Raw genomic sequence first — 26,245 nt, 5'->3', positions numbered from 1 at the left:
AGGCAGAGCTGCAGCTACCGCTACCTTATTCTCTTTAGTGATGCCGGCAGGAGAGGGTGCTGGCCGCAGTGTTCAGGGCAGACGGGGGGAAGACACAGCCGTGGATATCATGCTTCACTAATGCAGGCAGGAGGGGGGTCAGATGGTCTGCCCGATCACTCTTCCGAGCAGTGATTGGTGCACACCGGGGGCGGAGTCGCAGGTCCATTGGGGCTGGGAGGTCACACTGACTTTGGCAGCTGCTGGAATATTAGCTTCCAGGAGGCGCCCAGTGGGCGTTTCTGACTGGTCGCATGTGATGCGACCGTGTCAGGGAAAGCCCAGCCTGGTATGGTCGCATGTGATGCACCCATGCCAGGCAAGTGGTTAATTATATTTAAAATTTTCGCTGTTTTTTTTCCTTTGCAGTCTGTATATGTTTTGTGTTATTTTATTTTCAACACAAAATGGGGAAACTCCCTGGTCTGAGAGAGGCTTTGCTGAAAAGTTACTACTTGGTAAACTAAACCCGTACTTATGGTGACGCCTGTCCGCTCATTAGGAAATCGTGAGATGGCTGGAAATGCTGGTTCTTGGTGAATTGGCGGGCTGTATTTCCATGAGTTAGTCATCCTGTAAAATGTCTGTCACTGCGTTGTGCACTTAGGGCCTAAATCACACCTGATCGCCGCTGTGCGTTTTCGCACAGCAGCCGATCAGCTCTAAACTGCACATGCGCCGTTGCCGCAGTGCGCCGGCGCATGCCAGACAGCCGATGGCCATCTCAGCCCAGCGATCGCTTCTGCCTGACAGGCAGAGGCATTCGCTGGGCCGGCCGGCGGCATTTGGCCACTGTTTTAGGGCTGCGTCACGTCACCCGCATCCGCTGCGACCTGGACAGCGACATGTAGCTCCCTGACAGGAACTGCGCTGGCAGGGAGCTACTCAAGTACAAAAGCATTGCTGCTGTGCGATGCTTTTGTACTTGTGCGCAGGAGGGGGGGGGGATCGGGGGGTCGGGCCTGACATGCGGGTCGGGCTAGCCCTGTGCTGAATTTTGCACGGCTTACGTTCAGGTCTGAATTAGGCCCTTTTATGTTTAATCTACCACAATAACATCTGAGAAATGAGGGAAATAAGATGATCTGCAGAATAAAATAAGCTCGTATTTAAAATCAGACCTATTTATAATTAGTTTTGTGTTTAGCAGGCGCTGGATGTCTGTAGCTGAAGAATTCTTATTAGGTCTGTCCATATTTATGCGGTTTGGAGAAACACCTAGAATTACAATGCGTTCTAAACCGGCTTTGCACGTGCGCTCCGCTTTAATGATTCCTTCCCTTGGTTGGTTTTGTATAGGATTCTAATTACCCTCTGGCAGTAGCGGTATGGAATGTAGATTTATTGCCGCGCTGCCTGAGAGAAGTAATCAAACCCATGTAGTATTGTACAGACGTCTTGCGGCAAAGCGCGGCGTGTCGTCGTCTGGGGTCTTTCTTGGTTATCGGTAAAGAGATTTAACCACCTGTATTTTGTTTCTCTTGCAGGCGGCAGGGTGTGCTCCTTCTCTCCCTGCATTGAGCAGGTGCAGAGAACCTGCCTGGCTCTGATGGAACACGGCTTTACCGACATTAACACCCTGGAAATCCTCCTCCGCACGTACGATATACGGACAGTCTCTCTGCAGAACCCAAACTTTGGGAGCGCTGAGGAAGATAAAGGATGCGTGGAAAGCAGCAGTAAGTCCAAGCAGGAACCCGCTTTCCAACAAGGGGGGAGCACCGTGTTTAAAAGTGCAGTCTCGCCCAGGGAAACCGTGGGTCACACTGGCTACCTGACCTTTGCCACAAAGAGTTTATTTCAGGTATTCCCATAGAAAACAGAAGCATGCATACTGTACATCTGTCAGTAGAGAGCCCCATATATAGACAGACTCCGCTGAAGAATGCCTTCATGTAAACAGCACATTCACATGGCAGAGGCGTCTGGAGATTCCAGCGCTGATTCTCTGTTCTGCCAGCATACAACTGTCATAGCCATTTTTTCTTTAAAGTATGTGTAAATAATAAACTTTTTTTTTTTACTGTATCATGTCTGCGTTTGACTGTAACTGGGATAAGCCTTCTTCTTCTTTCCCATCTGAGACTGATGTATTGATCGGTGTTCACGAGCACTGTACTTGGCTGCTTTTTGCTGCACTGCAAGTAACTGCTGCACTGTACTGCCATAGAGTGGTAAGTGCTGGAACACACTCACGTAGTGCTGCTCTAGTATGTGCTGCACTGTACTGCCATAGAGTGGTAAGTGCTGGAACACACTCACGTAGTGCTGCTCTAGAATGTGCTGCACTGTACTGCCATAGAGTGGTAAGTGCTGGAACACACTCACGTAGTGCTGCTCTAGAATGTGCTGCACTGTACTGCCATAGAGTGGTAAGTGCTGGAACACACTCACGTAGTGCTGCTCTAGAATGTGCTGCACTGTACTGCCATAGAGTGGTAAGTGCTGGAACACACTCACGTAGTGCTGCTCTAGAATGTGCTGCAGTGCACCAGTAGCATGCAGATTGCTAATGTGCGGTGCCATACGGCATTTAAAATGATGTCCACTCAGAGTAAATATGTAAATGGTAAATCTCCTTTAACTAGCAAAAAAAAAAAAAAGCAGTTTTGATGTCGAGCACCCAGCACCACTAATACGGGTAATTTTAGCACACTGGAACGATATGCAAGAAGAGCAATGTCTGCTACAACAGCCGTGCAATCAATATGTCCGAGTACTGTAATTGGTTATTCTCCAGCGATAGGACCGTGAGCAATGGCACAGGTTGGCCAGACTACATTGATCACATCCTGTATTACACTGACCCTATGTGGTTTTCTTCTGAGCTGCAGTGGCGCTGCCTTGTGTATTCGTGTCTTCACTGGGCTAATATTTTGTGAAGCTTTAATGCACAGCGTGGTATTGTACTAATCTCTCAAAAAGTTCTGCAAAAACGGGTTTGGTTCAGGATGCCGGCGGTCAGAATAGCGAATCGGCATACCAACTGCTTGAAATCCCGGCAGGGATGCTGGAGGCAGGTGACCCTAGACCGCCCTGAGCTCTCATGTTCTGCTGCATGCATGGGACTAATCTGAGCTCTCATATTGCACTGCATGCATGGGACTAATCTGAGCTCTCACATTCCGCTGCATGCATGAGACTAATCTGAGCTCTCATATTCCGCTGCATGCATGGGACTGCCCTGAGCTCTCATGTTCTGCTGCATGCATGGGACTGCCCTGTGCTCTCATATTCCACTGCATGCATGGGACTGCCCTGAGCTCTCATGTTCTGCTGCATGCATGGGACTAATCTGAGCTCTCATATTCCACTACATGCTTGGAACTGCCCTGAGCCCACATATTCCACTGCATGCATGGGACTGTCCTGAGCCCACATATTCCACTGCATGCATGGGACTGCCCTGAGCCCTCATATTCCGCTGCATGCATGGGACTGCCCTGAGCCCTCATATTCCGCTGCATGCATGGGACTAATCTGAGCTCTCATATTCCACTGCATGCATGGGACTAATCTGAGCTCTCATATTCCACTGCATGCATGGGACTGTCCTGACCTCTCATATTCCGCTACATGCATGAGACTAATCTGAGTTCTCGTATTCTGCTGCATGCATGGGACTTTCCTGAGCTCTCATATTCCGCTACATGCATGGGACTGTCCTGACCTCTCGTATTCCACTGCATGCATGGGACTGTCCTGACCTCTCATATTCCACTGCATGCATGGGACTGTCCTGACCTCTCATATTCCACTGCATGCATGGGACTGTCCTGACCTCTCATATTCCACTGCATGCATGGGACTGTCCTGACCTCTCATATTCCGCTGCATGCATGAGACTAATCTGAGCTCTCATATTCCGCTGCATGCATGGGACTGTCCTGAGCTCTCATATTCCGCTACATGCATGGAACTGCCCTGAGCTCTCATAATCCGCTACATGCATGGAACTGCCCTGAGCTCTCATATTCCACTGCATGCATGGGACTGCCCTGAGCTCTCATATTCTGCAGCATGCATGGGACTGTCCTGAGCTCTCATATTGCACTACATGCATGGGACTGTCCTGAGCTCTCATATTCCACTGCATGCATGGGACTGCCCTGAGCTCTCATATTCCACTGCATACATGGGACTGCCCTGAGCTCTCATATTCCACTGCATGCATGGGACTGCCCTGAGCTCTCATATTCCACTGCATGCATGGGACTGCCCTGAGCGCTCATATTCCACTGCATGCATGGGACTGTCCTGAGCTCTCATGTTCCGCTACATGCATGGGACTGTCCGGAGCTCTCATATTCCGCTACATGCATGGGACTGTCCTGCACTCTCATATTCCACTGCATGCATGGGACTAATCTGAGTTCTCATATTCCACTGCATGCATGGGACTAATCTGAGCTCTCATATTCCACTGCATGCATGGGACTGCCCTGAGCTCTCATATTCCACTGCATGCATGGGACTGCCCTGAGCTCTCATATTCCACTGCATGCATGGGACTGTCCTGAGCTCTCATGTTCCGCTACATGCATGGGACTGTCCGGAGCTCTCATATTCCGCTACATGCATGGGACTGCCCTGAGCTCTCATATTCCACTGCATGCATGGGACTAATCTGAGCTCTCATATTCCACTGCATGCATGGGACTGCCCTGAGCTCTCATATTCCACTGCATGCATGGGACTGCCCCGAGCTCTCATATTCCACTGCATGCATGGGACTGTCCTGAGCTCTCATGTTCCGCTACATGCATGGGACTGTCCGGAGCTCTCATATTCCGCTACATGCATGGGACTGCCCTGAGCTCTCATATTCCACTGCATGCATGGGACTGCCCTGAGCTCTCATATTCCACTGCATGCATGGGACTGTCCTGAGCACTGGGTATCGTCTTGCTCTTTCCTTATTTAGAGCATTAGACTAGCGATTACACATTGGCCACATATGGCATTTCTCCATATTGGTATATACAGCTGCACAGGGTTTTACACTGCTCAGTGTCTCAGCCCTCCTCCTGTATCCATGGCATCAGCTGGGCCGTGCACTGGTAGGTTTGTGGGGACAAGCTTTACACAGGAACAGTCTTTAAAACTGAAATGTTATTACAGGATAATGAATCTGCCCAGTGTTGTGGCTTATGTGGAATAATGTGTACTGTGCATATTGGCTATTGCATGGCTGCGCTCGCCACAGGTTCTGTTTCCACTCTATGGGTGTCGTGGACACACATGAGTGGGAATAGACCCTGAGCGATGGGATTCTAGGTGTCAGCATTGTCAGCTGTCGGGATTCCCGTGTCTGTATCCTGATCGCCGGGATCCTGATAACCGGCAAATTAACTGCATCCCGGTGGTTACTATCCAGGTTGTGGTTCATTTTGTCATGTATCCCGGATCTTGTGCTGCTCTCAGCGGCCCCACAAGCAGCCAGAGACACATACAGGCTTCCTTACATCTCTGACTTCCACAGCTACAAGTGTTTCCTGCTCTTATCCTGTTCATCCGGAACAGACATCCCTAACAAGGACTGTATTGGCATGTTGTTGCTTTTGACACTGTCTAATATGCAGTATACATGGTCCCCGAGCTACTGAAATAATATAAAGAAAAACAGTGATCGCCATACAGTAAAAAGAGCATCCCAGTGATCGCCATACAGTCAACAGCGTGTCCCAGTGATCGCCATACAGTCAACAGCACATCCCAGTGATCGCCATACAGTAAAAAGAGCATCGCAATGATCGCCATACAGTCAACAGCGTGTCCCAGTGATCGCCATACAGTCAACAGCACATCCCAGTGATCGCCATACAGTCAACATCGCGTCCCAGTGATCGCCATACAGTAAACAGCACATCCCAGTGATCGCCATACAGTCAACAGCGCGTCCCAGTGATCGCCATACAGTCAACAGCGCGTCCCAGTGATCGCCATACAGTCAACGGCACATCCCAGTGATCGCCATACAGTAAACAGCACATCCCAGTGATCGCCATACAGTCAACAGCGCGTCCCAGTGATCGCCATACAGTCAACAGCGCGTCCCAGTGATCGCCATAGAGTCAACGGCACATCCCAATGATCGCCATACAGTCAACAGCGCGTCCCAGTGATCGCCATACAGTCAACAGCACATCCCAGTGATCAGCATACAGTCAACAGCGCATCCCAGTGATCGCCATACAGTCAATGGCGCATCCCAGTGATCGCCATACTGTAAACAGAGCATCCCAGTGATCGCCATACAGTCAACAGCGCATCCCAGTGATCGCCATACAGTCAACAGAGCATCCCAGTGATCGCCATACAGTCAACAGCGCGTCCCAGTGATCGCCATACAGTCAACAGCGCGTCCCAGTGATCGCCATACAGTCAACAGCGCGTCCCAGTGATCGCCATACAGTCAGCAGCGCGTCCCAGTGATCGCCATACAGTCAACAGCGCGTCCCAGTGATCGCCATACAGTCAACAGAGCGTCCCAGTGATCGCCATACAGTCAACAGAGCGTCCCAGTGATCGCCATACAGTCAACAGAGCATCCCAGTGATCGCCATACAGCCAACAGAGCACCCCAGTGTTCGCCATACAATACAGAGAATGTTTGTGACGTCCATACGATGCAAAGACCGCTTCACAATACAGTGGGCATTTTTGAGATGACTGTACAATACGGAGAGCATTTTTGTGACCACCACACATCTCCTCTCTCATCACTAATTATCTGCTCCTCAGAAATCTTTCATCTTTTCAGCAGCATCATAACAACCCCATACAACGTACAGTATTTAGCCCCTTATATCATTAGCTCCTAATCATTATTACCTGCATTGTTCATTAATATTCATTAATACCTTAAGGGGAGATGTACTAAAGCCTTTGAGAATGATAAAATGGAGAGAGATAAAGTACCAACAAATCCGCTCCTAACTTCTATGTTACAGTCTGTGTTTGAAAAATGACAGGAGCGGGTTGGCTGGTACTTTATCTCTCCACTTTATCACTCTTCAAGGCTTTAGTACATCTGCTGCTAGTCTCTTTAAAAAAATTTTTTAAAGCACTAACCCCTTCACCCTCATAATAGCCAATCTAAACTTACCATTCATACCTATTAACGTCCCTAAACGATGCACGTTATTCCCCCACCACTCCTGCTGATCTGATATCTCTTGTATGCCTAAGTCACCGTCTCATGAAAGCAGGAGATGGCCATCTCATGAACTTCTACCTACTGTGGGTACCAGGTCCCGTAGTGTCTGCACCCTGTGATGAGGAGGGACCACCAGTGAGGTGGTAGGATGCGTGCAGTGCAGCAATAGTCTACAAGGGGAGAAGTAATGTGCATCAAATGGGCGGTGGCCAGCCATGCTCCGCCCACCTGCCTCTCCGCCCTCTTCTCCATTCTCAGACCTTGGTAACCAGCAAAAAAATGATCATATTAGTCAGTCCTGTGTAAATTAGTATGTGTTCTGCCATTTTTATATACATGTATTTAGATGAGTCGGTCCCAGCCTGCTCGGATAAAGGTATCCTTTCCTTCATAGACTATCTGAACAATTGCAAAGAGGAAGAGAACACAGCTCCATGGCGCTGCCTGTGCAGTATTTATACGTGGGAAGCTAATAAATGGGTATTTTATACAGATTTACGTCACATTTAGAGTGTCGGCGCTTGACTGGAGATTATTAAACCGATCTCTCACCCAGTGCACAATATTTTGAACCATGAAAATGGTGGAAAGTTTTCCATTTGTGTAACGGGAACTATATGAAATGGTTAAGACAGAGCTGTTGTGATATACAGTATATCTCTGCTAACGAGGGGTTTTGTTCACAGTTTCAGTTCTGTGATTCGTGATGTCGTGGTTGGTTGCATGTTTGGTGGCGTCTTTAGGAAGGTCTAGTATCCATTGAAACCTTGATAGGCATTAATAAAAATCACCCTCACCCACAACGGTCCCGGTGATTGTTTCCATGGCACTTTTATTATTGATGCTGATCATACATTGATGTGAGAGCAGAAAACGTAGAGAGATGTTATTCCACATAGAGAAACACATTTCTTGGTCTGTATATAAGTGAACTTGTCTACGCTGGGGATGCCACAGTTTTGTTAATGGAATCTACCAAGTTGGAATGAACTACTGCCCTAATGACTGATCTGCCGGGCCCCGGGGCATCTAACTCACGAAAGTCACTACCAATGAAATTTACATTCTGTCTCACACTGAAGTGCCCCCCAGTTCACATTATACCACATTATAGTGCCCCCCAGTTCACATTATGCCGCACACTGTTGCAACCCCAATTTCACATACCATGTTATAATGCCCCACAGTTCACATTATGCCACATTGTGGTGCCCTGCAGTTCACATTATGCCACATTGTGGTGCCCTACAGTTCACATTATGCCACATTATAATGCCCCACAGTTCACATTATGCCACACACTGTTGTACCCCATTTCACATTATACCACATAGTGCCGCACAGTTCGCATTATACCACAATATGGTGCCCCACACTTCACATTATACCACATTATAATGCCCCACAGTTCGCATTATACCACATTATAATGCCCCCACACTTCACATTATACCACATTATAATGCCCCACACTTCACATTATACCACAATATGGTGCCCCACAGTTCGCATTATACCACAATATGGTGCCCCACAGTTGACATTATGCCACACCGTTCCTCCCCACCTCTCTCACCACCCTGTGTGTCGCTGGTAGGCTCCTGCGGCTGATGTTTTTCTTTGATGAAGCTCTCTGCTCCCTTAAGCATCGCAGATGTGACGTAAGGGACTCCGGAGCCGCTCTGTACGCCGCATCCGGGGACATTCTGCTGCACACCTCTTCTGGGGAAGTGGCCGAGAGACACCGAGCAATGAGGACTACCTACCTGTATGCGTAATCGCTGACCTCGTGGAACCCAATGTGACCCGGCTGACCAGCAGCCAAATCGAGTACATATCGGTTACATTAAGTCGCTATACGTTACAGAAGCCTGGTCCTAGCTTATCACACTCTCCCTGCTTTATCCATCTTCATTGCTGTATCAGTAATGGTCCGTGAGTGACCTACTTCTCTGCTGCAACTTGGCCTCACTCACTTACCTTCTACACATTCTACGCTTATAGCTTTTTATTCCTCGTCTCTTGTATTGTCTCAGGTCTTGTTGCCCCCCTTTAACCCCTTGGTCACCCATCTCTCCAGACACGTTATTGCAGTAATAGACTTGGGTTATTTTAAATGGATTGTCTGCATCTTTATTTATTTCTTGTTAGTATCCGTTGTACCTACAGCAGCCTTTCTGCTGGTGTTTAGTGCTTTTACCCATTACAGGAGAACTTAGTGGAACATCCTGCAGCATAGGAGATTCATTTAATGATTTACTGGCTCAGTATTATGCGTATCCGGCCGCCTGACCTTTACCTGTTTCTTACATGTATTGTTATCTAATCTATATCAGATGTAAGTGTAATATTCTCCTGCTCCTGCTGGTTGTCTATACACAAATGTATTGTTATTTGACTTTTGTAACACAAATGCAACTTAATCAGCTTGCTTATACCAACTTTTGATAGACCTGGGGTTTTTGTGTCAGCCTTACACCCATGGTGTTGGCGGAGTAGATGGCGTGTTGCGACCATAAGTGTAGTATGTAGAACCTGATTTGTGGAGACTGGATACAAAAGAGGGAAAATGCTATTTATTGTGCCAATGCCGTAGGTGTACCGCTGGCACTAAGGGGCTTACGTATTAATAAGCTATGCAGTGCCGCAATTATCAGTCCACATTGATGCAGAAATAATATGCTTTTTACATTATTATTGTAAGATGCTATGTACTAACAATTTCTTCATGGACAGTGCTTTCAATAAAGCTCTCTCCCTGCAAACTACTGTGCATCCCATTTTAAAAGACTCCGCCATAGTTTCTGGCACCAGTGTCAATTTCCGAGAACTTTCCCTGGAGGTCAGAGGCTATGGGAGAGGGATCGCAAGATTCCCTCCCCTCCGTAATCGTCTCCATAGCCATAAAATGACTACTGCTATCACCTTCAGGATCAAGCTACTATACACTATGATTTTGGGGACTTACTGCCAGGCTGTAGCCCCCATTGAGAACAATGTAGACTGCAGTGCTAATAGCCTATTGCAGGACTGTGGACTGTGTATTTGGCTATTGATACACTGCATGATTGAAGAAAAGAAGCACTTGATACATACAGTATGCCCTTAAAACCATTGATCCACACCAACCTTAGGATGTGGAACATCAGTTCCAGAACCTTCCCACGCACAGGCGTGAACCTGATGGCAGAGACACCCGCCCCATCTGCCAACCTCTGATGTCGCCCAATTGGGACAAAGCCCCCTCTCTGCCAGAGGGTGTGTGACCACTCCACAATGGAGCCATATCTACCATGTTACAGGCAACCCCAAATTAATTGTCCTAAAACACAAATGTAACAAAAAAATATAAATATAATAAATAATCAAATGAGTGGGATGATGTATTGTCTTCCACAATTAGTAATTTCCTGTACAATGGCCATTTATGCATGAATAGAATTATACACAATGCCTCTGTAGAATCTTTGATCATTGAGAGGCTGGGAAATCAGCCTTTACAGTCATTACAATGTATTATTTCCGTGCATCTAGTCCGGATACTTTTTGGGGAATTGAAATGAGGCATTGCCTGGTTATATATTGGTAGATGAAGGGTCTTGAACACATCAAACACGCAGAGGCTGGAGAGGGAGCTCTGTAAAAAGACGGTTATACAAGTGAGGGAAGAGGCTTCACCTGACATTGCACTGAGTTATATAAGCCAGGATTATTGCGCACTGCGGTCATCAGAAAGCTGACCTTTCTTCTGGGCGGAGGAGGAGGGTGGTCATAGCATCAGGCTTATTGCCACACTGCATATGTATCAAGCCTTGGGGCAATTGTTGCATTAAGGCAGACTTTAGCCTAAGGGTGGTTTGTTTTATTTTCCTGTGATTATTCAGCAACAAAACATTCTGTTCTCAACATAAAGGTTTCTATGTATATACTTGTATACGGGATCCGCAGTGATGCTTGCTCTGCTGCAATCCCACATCAGCCAGGGATGGCGAGAGAACAGCGATGGGAGACCGGTTTAGCAGCTGTTCTAGGAGTGAGAATCTCTTATACCGGTCACACACATTACACTGTGATCATGTTTTCTGCTTTCCTTTTTATTAACTTGTTAAAGGACACTAAATCCCAAAACAGACATTAGCAGATATGAGCCATGAAGGTAAAATGCATTAAAAGAAGATTTAATGACTTGTGTCGTATATCAAATGGTTCCCTGCGGTTTGTTGGTATTGAGAATCAATTTTGGCGCAGTCCGGTGTTTTGCTGCCAAATAATTGCCACTAGGAGCATATAGCTCTGTTCATTGGTGTGGATCATATTATATTAACCATGGTTACTGTGCTGAGGAGCACTGCGCTGATTACACACCAGCATTAATAGTAAATATATAGCTACAGTACTGTGTATGTCCTGCTTTCCCCTCTGCCGGGTGCTGCGGATCACTGCGCTGATTACACACCAGCATTAATAGTAACTATATGGCTACAGTACTATGCATGTCCTGCTTTCCCCTCTGCCAGGTGCTGTGGAGCACTGCGCTGATTACACATCATCATTAATAGTAACAATATAGCTACAGTACTATGTATGTCCTGCTTTCCCCCCTGCCAGGTGCTGCAGAGCACTGCGCAGATTACACATCAGCATTAATAGTAACTATATAGCTACAGTACTATGTCCTGCTTTCCCCTCTACCAGGTGCTGCGGATCACTGCGCTGATTACACACCAGCATTAATAGTAACTATATGGCTACAGTACTATGTATGTCCTGCTTTCCCCTCTGCCGGGTGCTGAGGAGCACTGCGCTGATTACACACCAGCATTAATAGTAACTATATAGCTACAGTACTATGCATGTCCTGCTTTCCCCTCTGCCAGGTGCTGTGGAGCACTGCGCTGATTACACATCATCATTAATAGTAACAATATAGCTACAGTACTATGTATGTCCTGCTTTCCCCCCTGCCAGGTGCTGCAGAGCACTGCGCAGATTACACATCAGCATTAATAGTAACTATATAGCTACAGTACTATGTCCTGCTTTCCCCTCTACCAGGTGCTGCGGAGCACTGCGCTGATTACACATCATCATTAATAGGAACTATATAGCTACAGTACTATGTATGTCCTGCCTTCCCCTCTGCCAGGTGCTGAGGAGCACTGCGCTGATTGCACATCATCATTAATAGTAACTATATAGCTACAGTACTGTGTATGTCCTGCTTTCCCCTCTGCCAGGTGCTGCTGGGCACTGCACAGATTACACATCAGCATTAATAGTAACTATATAGCTACAGTACTATGTATGTCCTGCTTTCCCCTCTGCCAGGTGCTGCGGAGCACTGCACTGATTACACATCCTCATTAATAGTAACAATATAGCTACAGTACTATGTATGTCCTGCCTTCCCCTCTGCCAGGTGCTGAGGAGCACTGCGCTGATTACACATCATCATTAATAGTAACTATATAGCTACAGTACTATGTATGTCCTGCTTCCCCCTCTGCCAGGTGCTGCGGAGCACTGTGCTGATTACACATTAGCACTAATAGTAACTATATAGCTACAGTACTATGTATGCCCTGCTTCCCCCTCTGCCAGGTGCTGCGGAGCACTGCGCTGATTACACATCATCATTAATAGTAACTATATAGCTACAATACTATATGTCCTGCCTTCCTCTCTGTCAGGTGCTGCGGAGCACTGCGCTGATTACACATCAGCATTAATAGTAACTATACAGCTACAATACTATGTATGTCCTTCCTTCCCCTCTGTCAGGTGCTGCGGAGCACTGCGCTGATTGCGCATCATTATTAATAGTAACTATATAGCTACAGTACTTTGTATGTCCTGCTTTCCCCTCTGCCAGGTGCTGCGGAGCACTGCGCTGGTTACACATCAGCATTAATATAACTATGGTGGTCATTCCGAGTTGTTCGCTCGTTGCCGTTTTTCACAACGGAGCGATTAGGTGGAAAATGCGCATGCGCATGGTACGCAGCGCGCATGCGTTAACTAATTCTAACACAAAACTTTGGAGATTTGCACAAGCTCGAACAATGTTTTTTCATCGCTCGAGTGATCGTAGTGTGATTGACAGGAAGTGGGTGTTTCTGGGCGGAAACTGGCTGTTTTCAGGGAGTGTGCTAAAAAACGCAGGCGTGCCAGGTAAAAACGCAGGAGTGGCTGGAGAAACGGGGGAGTGGCTGGCCAAACGCAGGGCGTGTTTGTGACGTCAAACCAGGAACTAAACGGACTGAGGTGATCGCAATCTAGGAGTAAGTCTGGAGATACTCAGAAACTGCAGGGAATTATTTAGTAGCAGTTCTGCTAATCTTTCGTTCGCTATTCTGCGAAGCTAAGATACACTCCCAGAGGGCGGCGACCTAGCGTGTGCAATGCTGCTAAAAGCAGCTAGCGAGCGAACAACTCGGAATGAGGGCCAATACAGCTACAGTACTATGTATGTCCTGCCTTCCCCTCTGCCAGGTGCTGCGGAGCACTGCGCTGGTTACACATCATCATTAATAGTAACTAGCTACAGTACTATTTATGTCCTGCTTTCCCCTCTGCCAGGTGCTGCGGAGCACTGCGCTGATTACACATCAGCATTAATAGTAACTATATAGCGACAGTACTATGTATGTCCTGCTTTCCCCTCTGCCAGGCGCTGCAGAACACTGCGCTGATTACACATCATCATTAATAGTAACTACATAGCTACAGTACTATGTATGTACTGCCTTTCCCTCTGCCGGTTGCTGTGGAACACTGCGCTGATTACACATCATCATTAATAGTAACTATATAGCTACAGTACTATGTATGTCCTGCTTCCCCCTCTGCCAGGTGCTGCGGAGCACTGCGCTGGTTACACATCATTAATAGTAACTAGCTACAGTACTATTTATGTCCTGCTTTCCCCTCTGCCAGGTGCTGCGGAGCACTGCGCTGATTACACATCAGCATTAATAGTAACTATATAGCTACAATATTATGTATGTCCTTTCCCCTCTGCCAGGTGCTGTGGAGCACTGCGCTGATTACACACCAGCATTAATAGTAACTATATAGCTACAGTACTATGTATGTCCTGCTTTCCCCTCGGTGCTGCGGAGCACTGCGCAGATTACACATCAGCATTAATAGTAACTATATAGCTACAATATTATGTATGTCCTGCCTTCCCCTCTGCCAGGTGCTGCGGAGCACTGCGCTGATTACACATCAGCATTAATAGTAACTATATAGCTACAATATTATGTATGTCCTTTCCCCTCTGCCAGGTGCTGCGGAGCACTGCGCTGATTACACATCATCATTAATAGTAACTATATAGCTACAGTACTATGTATGTCCTGCTTTCCCCTCTGCCAGGTGCTGCGGAGCACTGCACTGATTACACATCAGCATTAATAGTAACTATATAGCTACAGTACTATGTATGTCCTGCCTTCACCTCTGCCAGGTGCTGCGGAGCATTGCACTGATTACACATCAGCATTATTAGTAACTATATAGCTACAGTACTATGTATGTCCTGCCTTCCCCTCTGCCAGGTGCTGCGGAGCACTGCGCTGATTACACACCAGCATTAATAGTAACTATATAGCTACAGTACTATGTATGTCCTGCCTTCCCCTCTGCCAGGTGCTGTGGAGCACTGCGCTGATTACACATCATTATTAATAGTAACTATATAGCTACAGTGCTATGTATGTCCTGCTTTCCCCTCTGCCAGGTGCTGCGGAGCACTGCAGTGACTTACAAATTAATGTTACTAGTAACTATATACATACAATAATATCCATAATGTAATGTGTTTATATCAGTTATCTTCAGCAACTATGAAAATACACTGATTTATATTAAGATGTAGTTATGCTTATTTTGGGGAATTGTATCGATGAGGCGTCTGTATGTTACCTCTGCTAAGGTAATAAAATGTCAGATCCCACGTCTAGTTAGAAAGACTTGGGAGAAAATGTAAACAATGCTTGATTGGTTACAATGGGTTACATATTTACCCTGTATAGATTTAATCTCCCCAGGTATTTATTTATTTTTTTCAAATATGGCGTCACATTATAACTAAGTATTGCATTTTTTCTAATGTAGACATTGGCTTTTTAATGCTTTGGTTCTATGCTGCCCTACCTTTAGCTGTTCTAGTTAAATTCTTCAATGATGTAATTAATCATACCTATTCGGTACAAGAGCTGGCTGAACTTTGCCCAGGCACAGTGGTTACTTTGGGTGTGTTTGATTCTATAGTTGTAAAGATTACTTCGTTTTGTATGCGGTGCTGTAATAGATATACAGTATAACGTTGGGGTTTTGGCTCTCCCAGAACTGACCTAAGCAAAGCTCTGACAGAAACATTAATTTTCAAGGTACTATATTTACTGAGGCTTTTATTACTAGGTAAAGCACGTGCTCTCCCATTTCCTTGAAAATTACTTATCAGCCTTCCAGTTGATTTTTTATTTATTAGCTTTTACTTAATACATTGTTTTCTCTTCCTAGTTTTGGTCGTCTGTGCTTTTCAATCATGAGTTTATATCATCAGGCTGCAGTGATTAATTTGATGTGCTAGGAAATGGCAACATTTCTTTGTACTCTCGTATTGGATTCAGTTGTGTACAGAGGAAAGGTCTGTGTCCTATCCCAGGACAAAATCAATACATTCCTGATATAAGTGCATGCACAGAAGGTAAGAGCTGAAAGAGAGCATGTACAGTGAGTAAATTAAAGTCACTGAAGCATGTAATGCTGAGTTAGGTAACCTGTGGCTCAGCTATTGTAGAACTAAAAGCCTGCCAGACATATATTTCTCCTGCAGGGTCCACAGGTTATCCACAGGATAACATTGGGATATGCTGAAACGACAGCAGATTTGCACCAATCAGCTTTTTGGCTCATCCATATATCTCCGCCTCCTGGCTCAGGCAAATCAGTTTTCTGTTTGGGGCGGCAGGAGCCGGACCATGGTCAGAGGGCTGCTGGTTTTTAGCAGCCCTAAGCTTTCTTATTTTATTTTTATAGTCTTACTATTTTTTTCTTGAGTGATCTTTCTAAAAAGCGTCTTATACGTACCTTAGAAAGAGTCACTCCAACAACTCTTTACCGGGCCGCAACAATGCTTACCCACAAGTACAGTGCTGGTTCGGTGGGCGTCTTTGTCGGATATACTAGCAGGTCCAGCAGACGTTACCAGGCTGTGGCCAGAGCACGGAAAGAAGGTAAGGCATCGGTTCCGCTAAGAAGGGGAATATGGACACAGCCGCACTATTTTGGGAGGAGACTACCAAACAGTTGCAGATGCGGCTGCCACCTCGGGGTGTACCAGCGCTAGGCCTTAGGGATCATAGGCTCCAGGAATAGTATGAGGCCGCGATCCCTAGGGTTGATGTCAGCAGTGAGGAGTCAGATGCTCTCCTGGTCGCCCCTCCCCCGGTTCATGACCAGTTTCCTCCGAGTCTTCCGCCATGGAGGAAGAAGTTCTCAGCTAAGTTAATTATAGCAATGAAAGCCATTCTATCCTTAGAGGATTTGGCAGAGCCTGTGTTAAAAACCAAGGCACCTGTGTTTAAATGTCCCAAAACAGTTAAGACTGAGTTTCCGGGGTCAGATCAGCTGACAGAAATCATAGAAGAGGCTTGGGCTACGCCCAATAAGAAATTTAGAATTCCTAGGAAATGGAATTCCAATTATCCTCTTCCAGCTGGGGATTGTTTAAAAAGGGAGGTGGCTCCTAAGGTAGTTATGCATGTAATTCGATTAGTGCGGAAATCTACATTACCTTTGCCTTCAACATCATTAAATGATGTCACGGATAGGATAGTGGATGGTTTTTTTAAAAAAAAATGTTTCCCTGTCTGGGGAAGTCATAAGGCCAGCCATGGCTTCAGCTTGGATAGCAAAGGCAGTGGCTGCCTGGGCTGATGCATTGGAGGTGGATTTTTTAATAACATCTAGAGAGCAAAAATCCCATATAGCACATATAAAACAGGCTGCAATGTTCTTTGAAGAAGCTGCATTGGATATGGGTACTATTGCCTCCAGGGCATCAGCTTCAACAATAGCTGCTCACAGAGTAGTTTGGCTACGTACGTGGAAAGCTGATTCCGATTCTGAAGGTTTTGGAATCTTTGCCTTTTTCTGGAGATATTCTTTTTGGTAAAGAATTGACAGATATTTTGGAGTCAGAAGCAGACTCCAAGAAGGTAAAGTTTCCTTCCACATACAATTTCAAACCTAAAGTTCCAGCTTTTCGGCCCTTTCGGTCTCAAGAAAAAGCTAAAGGAAAAAGTGATGGCAGGCAGTCCCAATACAACAAGTCTGGTAAGACTAAAAAGCATTGGGCTACCAGAGGACCAGTTGGTAAAACAGATAATAAGCCATCAGCCTGACGGTGCGGGCCTCCCCTGGGGGGATCCCGGGGTGGGGGGCTGACTTCTTCAGTTTGCACAGATCTGGCAGCAGACTACAACAGATGTCTTGGGGGAAGGAAACAGTATCTCTAGGTTATGCTTTGCCTTCAAGAAGCACCATCCTCAAAGTTTTTTTTGTACCAGCCAGGGCTTTGCAAGAGGCAGTTCAGAAATTGCTTCAGTCAGGAGTAGTCATTCCAGTTCCTCCTGCACAACGAGGACAGGGTTTTTACTCAAACCTGTTTCTAGTTCAGAAACCAATGGGTCATTCTGGCCCATTCTCAACCTCAAAGTGCTGAACAAATATATTTGGGTACCTCAGTTTCATATGGAGACTTTACGTTCCATCATTTTGGCCATGGAGCCAGGGGATTATATGGTGTCCCTGGATATCCAGGATGCTTACCTACATGTTCCTATAGAATTGTCCCATTACTGTTATCTCAGGTTCGCTACCCTCCAACAGCATTTTCAGTTCCAGACCCTACCTTTTGGGTTAGCCACAGCCCCAAGAGTATTTACCAAAATTATGGTGGTAATGGCAGCTTATCTCCGCCAGCAGGGCATAAGAATTTTTCCATACCTTGACGATCTTTTAATCCTGGTTCAGTCGCAGGAATTGCTCCTATGTCATCTGCAACAGACAATAACATGTCTGCAAAGGCACGGGTTGCTCATAAATTGGGCAAAATCGTCTCTGGTTCCGTCACAGCAGATAACTCACTTGGGGGTTGTACTGGATTCAAGCCTTCAGAGAGTAATTTTCCTCTGAATAAGATATCCAAGGTTCAGTCAAGGATTCAGGAGTTGCTACACAGTCAAAAGGTATCCATTCACGCAGCAATGCGTGTGATGGGATTGATGGTGTCAACATTCGACATGGTGGAGTATGCACAGTTCCACTCGGGGCCTCTGCAGCATCTGATCCTTGCCAAATGGAATGGGTTGCATCAAACGATAAAAATGCAGACTATGGTCCTTACGATGGAATTAAGAAGGTCATTAACCAGTTGGCTACAGACATCCCATCTGGACAAGGGGAGACCCTTTTGAATATCAGATTGGGAAATTCTGATAACGGATGCCAGTCTCCAGGGCTTGGGAGCAGTGTCAGGAAGGTTGTGTTTTCATTGGCAATGTATATATTGGAACTACGGGTAATATACATGGCACTGATTCAGGCAAAGGACATTCTTCGGGGAAAACCAGTTCAGATCCGCTCGGACAATGCGATGGCAGTAGCGTACCTCAACCATCAGGGAGGAACTCGCGGACGAAAAGCGATGAAGGAGGTAAGTCACACACGAAAGTGGGCAGAACTTCATCATCCAGCCTTGTCCGCAGTGTTCGTTCCAGGAGTCCTAAATTGGGAAGCAGATTTTCTCAGTTGACACGCCATTCAGGCAAGCGAATGGGCTCTACACCTGGAGGTCTTCCAGACTCTAGTAGACAAGTGAGGGTTGCCAGAGATAGATCTCATGACGTCCCATCAGAACAACAAAGTTCTCGCATACGGGTCAAAAACAAAGGATCCCAGAGCGATCTTTGTGGATGCCCTGTCAGTGAGATGGGACTTTCATCTGGCTAATGTGTTAACTCCAATCACCTTATTACCCAGGGTGGTGAGAAAGATAAAGCAAGGAAAGGGTGCCGTGATACTAATAGCTCCAGCTTGGCCCAGAAGACATTGGTACACAGATCTGCAGAGAATGTCAATGGATGCTCCACTCCTGCTCCCTCAACGTCCAGATCTACTGATGCAGGCTCCTTGTTATCACAGACATCTGGATCGACTGTCTTTAACGACGTGGCTCTTGAAACCTCTATCCTGAAGTCAAGAGGATTCTCACAACAGGTAATTAAAACTATGCTCAGAGCAAGGAAACCTACCTTAGCTGGCATTTATCACCGCACCGAATATGGCAAACCTATATTCATTGGTGCAGTGAATGGAAAATGGACCTTAAGTCTTTCAGAGTTTCCAGGGTCTTAGCATTCCTTCAGGCAGGAATGGATAAAGGTTTGAAGGTGACTTCCTTGAGAGTGCAAGTGTCAGCATTGACTGTATGGTTCCAAAAGAAAATTGCCAACTTACAGGATGTGCATACTTTTTTCCAGGGAATGCTGCGCATTCAACCTCCTTTTGTTCCCCCTACAATGCCTTGGGACTTAAATTTAGTCCTAAAGGCCCTTCAAGTTGCCCCATTTGAACCACTTAATAAAGTGGATCTTATATGGTTGACAGCTAAAGTTCTCTTTCTACTGGCCATGGCGTCAGCTAGAAGAGTGTCAGATTTAGGGGCATGTCGTTCCCCATTTCTGATTTTTTTTTATCCAGATAGAGCAGTTCTCAGAACTAGATCTGGGTATCTTCCTAAGGTGGTGTCTAAATTCCACCTTAACAAAGATATGGTAGTCCCGGCTTTCCAGGTACCGGGCCTTTCTGCGGGAGATGCATCGCTGGACGTGGTCCATTACTTAAGGAATACGTGGATCGTACCAGTGCCATCCGAAAGACAGATTCTGTCGTCATTCTCTACGGATTTCACAAGAGAGGATGGCCTGCTGATAAGCAGACACCGGCCAGTTGGCTTCGGATGACGATTTCAGAAGCACATTCTCAAGCTGATCTCCCTGTTCCGGCTAATGGCCCTCATTCCGAGTTGATCGGTCGCAAGGCGAATTTAGCAGAGTTACACACGCTAAGCCGCCGCCTACTGGGAGTGTATCTTAGCATCTTAAAATTGCGACCGATGTATTCGCAATATTGCAATCACAAACTACTTAGCAGTTTTAGAGTAGCTCCAGACTTACTCTGCCTGTGCGATCAGTTCAGTGCTTGTCGTTCCTGGTTTGACGTCACAAACACACCCAGCGTTCGCCCAACCACTCCCCCGTTTCTCCGGCCACTCCTGCGTTTTTTCCGGAAACTGTAGCGTTTTCAGCCACACGCCCATAAAACGCCGTGTTTCCGCCCAGTAACACCCATTTCCTGTCAATCACATTACGATCGCCGGAGCGATGAAAAAGCCGTGAGTAAAAATACTTTCTTCATAGCAAAGATACTTGGCGCAGTCGCAGTGCGAATATTGCGCATGCGCACTAAGCGGAATTTCACTGCGATGCGATGAAAAATACCGAGCGAACGACTCGGAATGAGGGCCAATGTCTCTGCTCACTCTACTCGTAAGGTAGGTCCTTCATGGGCAGCACAACATGGTGCTTCAGCAGAACAGATATGTAAGGCAGCCACATGGTCTTCCATTAACACATTCATTAGACATTATGCCATGGATACCTTTGCCTCTCACGATGCTGAATTCGGGCGAAGGATTCTCCTGTCCAATCAGGAGCGTCCCTACCACTAAATTGCATTGGGAAATCCCAATGTTATGGATAACCTGTGGACCTGCCGGAGAAATATGCGTTATGGTAAGAACTTACCGTTGATAACGGTATTTCTCCTAAGTCCACAGGTTCCACAGGGATCCCACCCTGGCGCACGAATTTCAGGATCCTTTTACTCACTAACCTCTTCCTTCTTGTACGGAAGGGAGTGTATGTGTGTTCTTCTCGCCTGATTAGGACTAAAGCTTGATTAGGCCAAAAAGCTTGGACCGATTGGTGCAAATCCGCTGTTGCTTCATCAAATCCCAATGTTATCCTGTGGAACCTGTGGACTTGGGAGAAATACCGTTATCAACGGTAAGTTCTTACCATAACGTATATTTTCTCAGGAACTGTGTAACGGGTCTCAAAAAGTTATCTTTAAGCCAAGCAATTATATAATTAATTCCTGATTATGTGACCCCCTAGTATCTGTGTCACGCTGGGATACGGTCATTAGGTCGACACCACTTAGGTCGACAGTCATTAGTGTTAAGTTTGATTAACTTACAGGAAAAGAGCAATACCTTAAATACACAAATGTTCAGGCCGCTGCGACCGTTAATCGGGTGTGTGTGAAACCCCTATCAAATGCGTACACGTTGCGTAAGCACGCCGTCACGCTGTAAGCACAAAGTAGCTACACGTGCGGCGGAATACACTTTATAACCCCGAACAGGAAAGGAAATGCGACACCAATTGTATATGTAATGTTGAGGTCCAACCCAGCAACAAATATTTACTCAAAAGGGGGTACAACAGAAATACAATCACATAAGAGAAAAGGCTACAATCAATGGTACATACGTTTGTTCGCCAGCGCCACCCAGTTCTGGTCCTCAGTCAATCTGGATAGATGACCTTCAGAGAATGTGCCTGACCGGCCAGGAGGCTTGGCTTTTATACATTAGTCCAAATCATGAATCAATGGAAACTGTAATCTCTTCACCCATAGGTCAAAGGGCTGGTCATTTACAGTACAGGAGGGGTCATAGGTCAGTTTGAATAGGTGGGCGATGCCTGGTCCAGGTGCACTTGCAAATGTTCTCCACCGCCGAATATCAAGAGTACAGTGAATATAGTGTAATATTGATATTGTACTCCTGCACAATGCACATATCTATGCACAGGAGCGTGCTACTTTCTGCAAACTGCCATCGGAATATTGCCCTTGAAATACTGTACAACTGGATACCAAACACCTCCTCCTAACCTAATTCTGTCCCCTCATATCCTGTAAAGTCAAATCCCTCTGTTGTTATACCTCTGAAGTAAATGTAACTTGCTGGTGTGGTGCGTGTAGGCTATGTGTAAATTATGTGCTATGTAAATTAAATATGAGATATGTCTTTGTGGCTTTTCCATGCGATTGTGTATGCTACCGTATTTACTCATACCACGCGTTAATATGCAGGACCTCGTGAGCCAATATACGCAACGTGCAGGTATGCGCACGCACAGCAGAACAAGCACGCGCACGGAGGCCACTCTGTGTGGTGTTTGCACGTGATGTGTGTGACTATAATATTTTCGACTTCGACATTAGGTCGACCACTATTGGTTGACATGGTCACTAGGTCGACATCACTTTTTTTTCCCCCATGTTTTGAACTTTTTCATACTTTACGATCCACGTGGACTACAATTGGGAACGGTAACCTTGCCCGAAGCAAGGCGAGCGGACACTGTGCACTAATTGGGGTTCCCCGTCACTTTACGAAGAAAACAACATCAAAAAAAGTTTAAAAAAAAAAACCTGATATCGACTTTTCCATGTCGACTTAGTACACGTCAACCTATTGACCATGTCGACCAATAGTGGTCGACCTAATGACTGTCGACCTAAGTGTGGTCGACCTAATGACTCATACCCATCACGCTGAAGCAGCAAACATGCAGCACTCACTTTATTGTGAATATGCAAATTCTGTTCAGAATGCATTGTGCCTGTATAATGTATATACAGGGGCGGATTGGTGTGCCTGTATAATGTATATACAGGGGCGGATTGGTGTGCCTATACAATGTATATAGCAGTAAACTTTTAAAGGCATCATGAAGTAATTAACGGAGGCAATATTTCCCCTTTTCTAGTGTAAAGAAATATGGAAATGTTTCTATATGTTGTGGGTGCTGTTCTATTAACGTGCAGCTTGCAAACAGTTTATATTAAGCGAGTTGCATGCTTATTCTTTCCTTAATCCTTATATCCAATTCATAAGCTTTGTAGACATTTCTACTAGCTTTATGACTGCTATATTTTTTAAAACAACATTTAATCCTATTATCTGGCCACGAATAATAAGGCTTTCACAATACAATGGCGTAACAACCATAGGTGCAGGGAGTGCAGCTGCTATGGGGCCCAGAGCTGAGAGGGGCCACCTTCCCTGTCACAGTTACATGTGTTATATACAGGGTGTAGCTACCATAGGTGCAGGCAGTGCAGCTGCTATGGGGCCCAGAGCTGAGAGAAGCCACCTTCCCTGTCACAGTTACATGTGTTATATACAGGGTGTAGCTACCATAGGTGCAGGGAGTGCAGCTGCTATGGGGCCAGAGCTAAGAGGGGCCCACCTTCCCTGTCACCGTTACATGTTATATACAGGGTGTAGCTACCATAGGTGAAGGCAGTGCAGCTGCTATGGGCCCAGAGCTAAGAGGAGCCACCTTTCCTGTTACAGTTACATGTGTTATATACAGGGGTGTAGCTACCATAGGTGCAGGGAGTGCAGCTACTATGGGGCCCAGAGCTGAGAGAGCCCACATTCCCTGTCACAGTTACATGTGTTATATACAGGGTGTAGCTACCATAGGTGCAGGGAGTGCAGCTGCTATGGGGCCTAGAGCAGAGAGGGGCACCTTCCCTGTCACAGTTACATGTGTTATATACAGGGGTGTAGCTACCATAGGTGCAGGGAGTGCATCTGCTATGGGACCCAGAGCTGAGAGGAGCCACCTTCCCTGTCACAGTTACATGTGTTATATACAGGGCGTAGCAACCATAGGTGCAGGGAGTGCAGCTGCTATGGGGCCCAGAGCTGAGAGGGCCACCTTCCCTGTCACAGTTACATGTGTTATATACAGGGTGTAGTTACCATAGGTGCAGGGAGTACAGCTGCTATGGGACCCAGTGCTGAGAGGGGCCACCTTCCCTGTCACAGCTACATGTGTTATATACAGGGGTGTAGCTACCATAGGTGCAGGGAGTGCATCTGCTATGGGACCCAGAGCTGAGAGGAGCCACCTTCCCTGTCACAGTTACATGTGTTATATACAGGGCGTAGCAACCATAGGTGCAGGGAGTACAGCTGCTATGGGACCCAGTGCTGAGAGGGGCCACCTTCCCTGTCACAGCTACATGTGTTATATACAGGGGTGTAGCTACCATAGGTGCAGGGAGTGCATCTGCTATGGGGCCCAGAGCTGAGAGGGCCACCTTCCCTGTCACAGTTACATGTGTTATATACAGGGCGTAGCAACCATAGGTGCAGGGAGTGCAGCTGCTATGGGGCCCAGAGCTGAGAGGGCCACCTTCCCTGTCACAGTTACATGTGTTATATACAGGGTGTAGCTACCATAGGTGCAGGGAGTGCAGCTGCTATGGGGCCCAGAGCTGAGAGGAGCCACCTTCCCTGTCACAGTTACATGTGTTATATACAGGGCGTAGCAACCATAGGTGCAGGGAGTGCAGCTGCTATGGGGCCCAGAGCTGAGAGAGGCCACCTTCCCTGTCACAGTTACATGTGTTATATACAGGGAGTAGCTTCCATAGGTGCAGGGAGTGAAGCTGCTATGGTGCCCAGAGCTGAGAGGGGCCACCTTCCCTGTCACAGTTACATGTGTTATATACAGAGCGTATCTACCATAGGTGCAGGCAGTGCAGCTGCTATGGGGCCAGAGCTGAGAGGGGCCACCTTCCCTGTCACAGTTACATGTGTTATATACAGGGGTGTAGCTACCATAGGTGCAGGGAGTGCAGCTGCTATGGGGCCCAGAGCTGAGAGGGGCCACCTTCCCTGTCACAGTTACATGTGTTATATGCAGGGTGTAGCTACCATAGGTGCAGGGAGTGCAGCTGCTATGGGGCCCAGAGCTGAGAGGAGCCACCTTCCCTGTCACAGTTACATGTGTCATATACAGGGTGTAGCTACCATAGGTGCAGGCAGTGCAGCTGCTATGGGGCCCAGAGCTGAGAGGAGCCACCTTCCCTATCACAGCTACATCTGTTATATACAGGGGTGTAGCTACCATAGGTGCAGGGAGCGCAGCTGCTGTGGGCCCCAGAGCTGAGAGGGGCCATCTTCCCTGTCACAGTTACATGTGTTATATACAGGGCGTAGCTACCATAGGTGCAGGGAGTGCAGCTGCTATGGGGTCAGAGCTGAGAGGAGCCACCTTCCCTGTCACAGTTACATGTGTTATATACAGGGGCGTAGCTACCATAGGTGCAGGGAGTGCAGCTGCTATGGGGCCCAGAGCTGAGAGGGGCGACCTTTCCTGTTATATACAGGGGTGTAGCTACCATAGATGCAGGGAGTGCAGCTGCTATGGGACCCAGAGCTGAGAGGGGCCACCTTCCCTGTCACAGTTACATGTGTTATATACAGGGTGTAGCTATCATAGGTGCAGGGAGTGCAGCTGCTATGGGGCCCAGAGCTGAGAGGCCACCTTCCCTGTAACAGTTATATGTGTTATATACAGGGTGTAACTACCATTGGTGCAGGGAGTGCAGCTGCTATGGGGCCCAGAGCTGAGAGGGGCCACATTCCCCGTCACAGTTACATGTGTTATATACAGGGATGTAGCTACCATAGGTGCAGGGAGTGCAGCTGCTATGGGGCCTAGAGCTGAGAGGGGCCACCTTCCCCGTCACAGTTACATGTGTTATATACAGGGATGTAGCTACCATAGGTGCAGGGAGTGCAGCTGCTATGGGGCCCAGAGCTGAGAGGGGCCACCTTCCCTGTCACAGTTACATGTGTTTTATATACAGGGGAGTAGCTACCATAGGTGCAGGCAGAGCAGCTGCTATGGGGCCTAGAGCGGAGAGGGGCCACCTTCCCTGTCACAGTTACATGTGTTATATACAGGGTGTAGCTATCATAGGTGCAGGGAGTGCAGCTGCTATGGGGCCCAGAGCTGAGGGGCCACCTTCCCTGTCACAGTTATATGTGTTATATACAGGGATGTAGCTACCATAGGTGCAGGGAGTGCAGCTGCT

At 46.9% G+C, this 26,245-nt stretch overlaps 1 protein-coding gene across 2 annotated transcripts in view; it reads left to right on the top strand.

Annotated features, from left to right (window-relative positions):
• TRMT61A (tRNA methyltransferase 61A) overlaps positions 1-2,067 on the top strand; it is a 38,307-nt gene extending 36,240 nt beyond the window's left edge. For both annotated transcript variants that reach the window (XM_063948528.1, XM_063948527.1), the window contains exon 4: positions 1,527-2,067. In XM_063948528.1, the coding sequence (XP_063804598.1) occupies positions 1,527-1,855 (329 nt within the window). In that variant the 3' untranslated portion in view covers positions 1,856-2,067. The remainder of the gene's footprint in view (positions 1-1,526) is intronic.
• Positions 2,068-26,245: the final 24,178 nt, after the last annotated feature.

The sequence above is a fragment of the Pseudophryne corroboree genome, chromosome 12 (genome assembly GCF_028390025.1).
Source record: "Pseudophryne corroboree isolate aPseCor3 chromosome 12, aPseCor3.hap2, whole genome shotgun sequence".
Classification (NCBI taxonomy): domain Eukaryota; kingdom Metazoa; phylum Chordata; class Amphibia; order Anura; family Myobatrachidae; genus Pseudophryne; species Pseudophryne corroboree.
This window is presented reverse-complemented; position numbering and strand designations above follow the sequence as displayed.